Consider the following 6,825-nt stretch of genomic DNA (forward strand, 5'->3'; position numbering starts at 1 on the left):
TAGATCCTCTATCTTAACCGCCCCTCTAGTGTAGGGGGACCGACCCCACGAATATGAAAGGAGGTACATATACTATTATAATAGGATGTTATGCGTCCATCGTCTATACCATGGGGATATTTTTTTTTTTTAGAATTTAAAATTTAGATTAAAGGGAGTGAAAAAAAAATACACACGCAAAATCAGGATCATTATTTAATATGCCAATGTTTTATAATAATAGAACAAGAAATCGGACTATTTTCACAGCAGATCCTGTCTCTATTATTGTACATTCTTCCGCTGATGACGGGGCTCCACACCGCAAGCTAATGCCATCTCACCCCACCAAACGCACCGCCTCGCCATCGCCCGCGCCACCGCCCGCTGGTGGATAATGGGCAGCCGCCTCCGCCGCCAATCAACTATCTCCGGTGGCTTCTCCCCCCCTTCCGGCGAGGCGGAAGAGGAGGACGGCGGCGTGATCCAATGGCCCTTCGGCCGGCTCGACACCCTCGGCCAGGACGAGATCAAGGAGACCGCCTACGAGCTCTTCTTCGCCTGCAGCCGCTCCTCCTCCGTGGCCTCCGGATTGCGCGGAGCGGCTGCTCGTCATTCCATCGACGGGGCAGAAGCGGCGGCGAAGGCGGGTAGCTCGGCCTCGACATCATCGGCAATGAGTCGGGTGAAGGAAGTGCTGGGCCTGAAGGCTAGGCCGGCGGCATCGATCAGGACTACCCTTGCCACATCAGCAGCGACGTTGCCTCTGCCGGGGAAGGCGAAGCAGAGGTCGATGACGTCGGCGGAGATAATGCGGATGCAAATGGGGTTCGAGGAGCAAACCGATTTCCGCCTCAGGAAGATCCTCATGCGCTTTCTCGTTGGCCAGGTAATGCCACCAAGAATGGTCGGTGCAGCTTGTGATTCGTGCCCTAAATTAGAATTTCCCCCATTGTTTTTTTCTTCAAACCATATTGCATGCGATTCATCTTTCCATTCACCAAATGACCCCCTTTTGGTTTTACAAACCTCTGGCCAGCTGTGGGAAACTGGAACCTCTGACTTTTATGGAAATGAACTTGATGATCATTATGGATGAACACCAACTCTCTTCCTGAAACACTGAAATTTGTCATGCATTAGGGTTTTTATGTTTTCCCTAATACAATCTAGTACCTGGTGCTGCTATGGTTTGCCGAAAACAATCTGTGGTAGTTAATTATTCTTGCTTTAGTCTTTTCTATTTATAATATAGCTGAAAATTTTCATCTCATGTTTGTCATTAAAAAGCCTACTATGGTTGCTCAACAAGTTATTCAACATGATAGCATAATTTTAGCTAGTGAGATCATAGAGTTAGGTATCAGACCCTAATTATTCTTGGATTCGGTCGAGCTAAGCTATTTTCCTTATCGTTTTGATCAGGTATCCAAGCAAGTGGAGAGCATCATCCTCCCTCTAGAGTTCCTTCGCCATCTGAAGCCAACTGAATTTAGTGATATTCATGAATACCATCGGTGGCAACGTCGTCAGCTTAAAGTATTGGAAGCAGGACTGCTCTTACACCCGTCGCTCCCTTCTGACCGTCTATACTCTGCAGGGCTTCGTTTCAGAGAGATCCTTACTACAAGTGAGTTTAGACCTATTGACACTAGCAAGCATTCAGAGGTTATGCGCTCCTTGTGCAATTGTATCATGGCCTTAGCATGGTGCCATCAGAGTGTTGCCGCAGTGGAAGAGTGCCATTGGGCTGATGGGTTCCCCCTCAATGTACATCTCTACTTGTGTTTGCTTCGGTCCATATTTGATATCAAGGAAGAGACTGTCGTACTAGAAGAGGTTGATGAGCTGCTCGAACTGATCAAGAGGACATGGACCACCTTGGGAATCAATAAGATGATCCATGAGGTGTGCTTCACTTGGATTTTCTTTGAGCAATACATAATGACTGGGTTAGTGGAACCTGACTTGATGCATGCAACATTGGCAATGTTGGATGAGGTGGCCATCGATGCCATGAAACCTGACAAGGAGCCTAGCTACACCAGGGTCTTGATCCCAACCATGACCTCTCTGAAGGTGTGGGCGGAAAAGCAGCTCTTGGACTACCATGAGTGCTTTGAGAAAGATTCAGTTACAACAATGGAGAGTGTGCTCTGTTTAGCACTCTCAACTGCAAAGATAATGATTGAGATATCAAGCTATGGAAGTCCAGGAATGATATTTAAGGATTTTAGGAATTTTTCAACCAAAATCCATGTTGATCAATACATAAGAAGTTCATTGAAGAGTGCTTTTACCAAGGTTCGTAACACTATATTCCCCTTGACTAAATTATATGTTCTTCATCTTATTAACATGTTAGCAATATTGGTTCCCATAAGAACTATGTTCCCATAATTATCATGTTAGCATTTATGGGTTCTTAGTAAGAAAAAAAAAGTCCATGAATGGGCCTGCTAACATGCTATGTCTAGTGATTACAGTTACATGAAAATGGTAATGGAAAGATTGACAGCATGGTGGTAGAAGTAGATGAGGATCCCAATGATACCCTGATAAATCTGATGGAAGAAATCGAGAAATTAGCCTCGGTGGAGAAGGAGAACTACAGTCCATTGCTAAAGAGGTGGCATCCTGTTCCAGCAGCAGTTGCTGCAGTGACCCTCCACAGATGTTTTGGTGCTGTTCTGAACCAGCACATGTACAAATTCTCATGCCTAAGCAATGAATCAGTGAAAGTTCTACAGACTGCAGCAAATCTGGAGAGACTGTTGATTCAAATGGCAATGGAGGATTCAGCCGGATCCGAAGATGGTGGGAAGGAAATCTTAAGTGAAATCGCCTCATATGGAGTGGATACCATCCTTTTCAACCTTCTAAAGCACTGGGTGGATGATAGACTCAGGATAGGAAGAGAATGTGTCAACAGAGCAAGGGATAGTGAGGTTAGTTCATCGGGCAAGTTTCTTTTTCGAGTACTCTTTAGTTTCGATAATTTTTCGACACTGCTACTGGTTAATCTTCTCATTTAACATACACTTGGCAACGGTATCAGAGTTGGAATCCTATGTCCAAATCGGAGCCTTATGCAGAATCTGGGATAGATCTACTGAAGCTAGCCAAAGTGACAGTGGATGAGTTTTTTGAGATCGAAGGAGCGGCAAAAACCGAATTAGCACAGGACCTTGCAGTTGGATTAGATACTCTCTTCAAGGACTACAGTATGTTTGCTGCATCATGCGGTAAGACAATTATTTCTGATGATGAAATGCTTAACGCAGACAAGAAATACTTAAATATGATCTGCAAGTTAGAAAAAAATTTCCTGGATTTTTGTTTTAAATGAACTTGGTTACTACTGTTTCTGGTAAATGCCTTAACATGTTGTTTGCATTATATGTCAAATTCTAAGGTTCGAAGGAGAGCTACGTACTTGCGCATCCTCCATTGACAAGGTGCAACCAAGATTCGAGAGTTGCTCAGTTCTGGAAGAAGGCGGCCGCTCCTTGCAACGCCGGCGTCGTTGCCATCGACCCCAGCAGCTTCCCCATCCCCCGCGCGGCGCACACCTCTGGCGACGCCCACCGCCACACGGCCAGCCGCACCACCCAGCGCCTCTACGTCCGCCTCAATACCCTCCACCACATCCTCGCCCTCCTCCAATCCTTCGAGAAGTCTTTCGCCGCCACCTCCTACTCTCCCCCCTTCAGCCACTTCGATGGCGCCCGCTCCTCCATCAACACTGTCATCCTCCACGTGGTCGAGGTCGCTGCCTACCGCCTTATCTTCCTCGACTCCGCCCACTTCTTCTACGACTCTCTCTATCTGGGGAGCGTGGTTGGCGCTCGGATCGACGCGGCCCTGCGCGCGATGACCCACAACATGGCACATCTCGCCACGGTGCTCTCCGAGAGGGCGCTGGCGACGATCCAACCGGTGGTGATGCGGGCGACGCTGGAGGCGTTCCTGATGGTCCTGCTAGCGGGGGGCCCCGGGCGGGCCTTCGCGCGGGGGGACTACGACATGGTGGCCAAGGACCTAGCGTGCCTGAAGCGGATGTTTTCCCCAGCGTGCGGGGAGGAGGTTGTGTCTGAGGCAGCGGCGATGGCCGACGGGGTGGTGGCGCTGATGGCGATGCCGACGGAGAAGCTAGTGGAGGAGTTCAGCATCGCGGCCTGCGAAGCCAGAGGGCTGGGGCGCTCGCTGGAGAGAGTGCCGATGCCGGCGGCGACCGGCAAGTGGCACCGTGCCGACCCCTACACCATGCTTCGCGTGCTCTGTCACAGGAACGACGACGTAGCCAATCGGTTCTTGAAGCGCACCTTCCAGCTGCCCAAGCGGAGGTGAGATGCCGCCTTCGCCATCTGTTAATCTCACATTCGTTGGTTTGCATGCAAGCATGCATCATTAGGAAATGCTTTTTATTCCACTGTTGTTCAAATTGATGCAAAAACGGAGATAGGTGGAGCAGAGTAATCCAACGCTGTATGTCAATTTTAATGAGAGATCATGTGAATATAACTACTCCTTAATTTGATGAGCAGATGAATCGAGACTAAATCTGGGATACAATCTCTAGGGGTTGATTGATCCTGTAACAAATTTGTTAGAGTGGCTCAACTAAGGCTCCGTTTGGTATGCATGATAGGATAGGATTATATTTTCAAAAAAATTTTAATCCAGCGTTTGGTAGAGTTGATTAGGAGTAGGATAATGGATGATTATGATTAAGATTCATAATCCCTTGACCTCAAGAGGGATTATTTATCCTACCTTTAATCCTATTCTAATCAACCCAATCTTATCCTATCATGTATACCAAACGCAGCCTAAGGCTGAATATTTATCCTTTTCAGAGTGTGGCGGTGGAGGCTTCACTTTTAACTACCGCGACAGTGTTTTCCTATCTCCATTCAAATATTTTTAGAACGACAGTGTTGGTTAGAGATATTTAGTTACAACTTTGACTTTTATTCATGTTGTGGCGTTAATAGCCCCTGAGTTTACACTAGAAAAGTGTTTCCATTAGCTGATTAATCCAAACTGATTCATGATCGATTTTCTTGGACTGTGATCGTTTCATCTAAGTATGTCTTTAATTGATCCAAATCTATCTTATTTCATCATTCAACTAATCGAACATTTAGTTGACTTTTGTCCCTATGACGTGTCTAGTTGACTAGAGAATGATATATTTATTGTAATGGGGTAGTGATCAAATTCTGATGGATATATATTCTCGAGAAAAAAATTTCTCCCGTCTCCTAACCATTTGATAATTTATTATAAATTGATCTCATAATTAATGTTTTTTTTATAATCAAGACGGACATAATGGAGATGGGCGGTGAAGAACATTTAATAAACATATTTATTTTTGCATATTATTAATTGACTTTTGTTACACCTGTCAGCTCTTTAAATAATATCATATTGTTTAATGGTATAATAATTGAAATATAAAATTATTAGTCAATTAACTAGTTAACTGTTGACTTAACTTGATTTATTATGACTTTTCTATTTTTAGTTGACTCTCAGGTCGACTTCCTATATTAGGGCAACCACGCTTAGGATATTTGGAGGGTACACGTTTTTTACAGATATTCTCTCACATCAAATATCCTCCATATGAGAGAATATAAATGGGGTATTAGAAATCATTCGGTATACCGGCTATGGAGTTTTGCTAGATGATTCTCTTGACAAAAAAATTTAAAAAATAAATCTAAGCTATTGTAGCAGTGTAGTTGCGTGGGTGGGAGGGGCCACATGTTGCTGCAGCAGTTTTGTTAATTTTTTTTTTTATTTTTTTAAACCGTTGGCTTCTTTTTTATATATATATTATTTTTCTTTCAGTTTTCATAAGAAGTGATATAAATCCAGGATCCGAATTATATATAATCATATTGATTTGTGTATGGATACAATCTGCACATATCGAATATCAGATTGATTGGGATAAAATTTATTCAAGTAAAATAATCAATATTTTACCATGTAAGCCTTTTGCTGCTGTATAACGGATATATTAAATTCAAGATTAATGTAGAATCAAAATGGTCGAGTGATAATGAGTGAAACGGTGGGCGTTTCACTACTCGGTGAATAATGATCATTAATCGACTATTAACGCTGCCGTTGATCTGAGCTCCTATATAAGGAGATTGCGGTCACAGATAGAGGAAAGACACAACAACACAAACAGAAGCTCTCCACCTTCATTCCTTTCCTCCTCTATCATGCAACTCCTGCTTGGCAAAGTGCCCGTGATAGCAATCGGGTGTCACTCAGTTTGTCGTGACCACCAGTGCTGAGTGGGGATCACAGTCAACCATTGTATCCTGAAAAACAGATGACCCAAGTAAGTCTCGAAGCACAGCCGGAGGTGGGCGAATATGTTTCAAGGAAATTGTGTCGCAGGCCTCGGTCAGCTCGCCTAGTCTCTTCGTCCACCCGTCGGCCTCTTCTTTGGGCTGTCTGCTTCACTCGATCGGCCTCTCACTCGACCTGTCTGCTTCGCCCGACCAGCCTCTAGCTCGGCCTGTCTTCTTCACTCGCTCGGCGTGTCTTCTCGCCCGACCGACCTCTCGCTCAACCTGTTTGCTTCACTTGCTCGGCCTGTCTACTCGCCCGACCAGCCTCTCGCTCGGCCTGTCTTCTCGCCCCACTGGCCTCTCACCAGTCTGCTCTCTGTTTGGCCGAACTTGCTCGACCTTACTGCCCGGTCGGCCAATCCACTGATTGTCGACCCCACCATTAAGTCAATTTGGACTTTGCTGCTCGGACTTGAAGTTCGGTCTACACTCAGCAATTAGTAGAAACTAGCTCCTGTTGACAGTC

At 45.2% G+C, this 6,825-nt stretch overlaps 1 protein-coding gene across 1 annotated transcript; it reads left to right on the top strand.

Annotated features, from left to right (window-relative positions):
- Positions 1–255: 255 nt before the first annotated feature.
- Positions 256–4,542, top strand: LOC121997245 (protein unc-13 homolog). The gene is made up of 5 exons (XM_042551567.1): positions 256–868; positions 1,405–2,283; positions 2,466–2,927; positions 3,038–3,224; positions 3,395–4,542. Exons 1-5 carry the CDS (start codon positions 377–379, stop codon positions 4,327–4,329), a joined length of 2,955 nt encoding a protein of 984 aa, XP_042407501.1. The 5' UTR covers positions 256–376; the 3' UTR covers positions 4,330–4,542.
- The last annotated feature ends 2,283 nt before the right edge of the window (positions 4,543–6,825 follow it).

Source organism: Zingiber officinale, chromosome 6A, assembly GCF_018446385.1.
Source record: "Zingiber officinale cultivar Zhangliang chromosome 6A, Zo_v1.1, whole genome shotgun sequence".
NCBI classification, from domain to species: domain Eukaryota; kingdom Viridiplantae; phylum Streptophyta; class Magnoliopsida; order Zingiberales; family Zingiberaceae; genus Zingiber; species Zingiber officinale.

Bases quoted from the DNA above. Each gene is read 5' to 3' on its own strand.
- LOC121997245 (XM_042551567.1), top strand. From the start codon at position 377: ATGGGCAGCCGCCTCCGCCGCCAATCAACTATCTCCGGTGGCTTCTCC. The intron at 2,284-2,465 runs GTTCGTAACACT...TAGTGATTACAG, and splicing joins TGAAGAGTGCTTTTACCAAG to TTACATGAAAATGGTAATGG. The intron at 3,225-3,394 runs GTAAGACAATTA...TCAAATTCTAAG, and splicing joins TATGTTTGCTGCATCATGCG to GTTCGAAGGAGAGCTACGTA.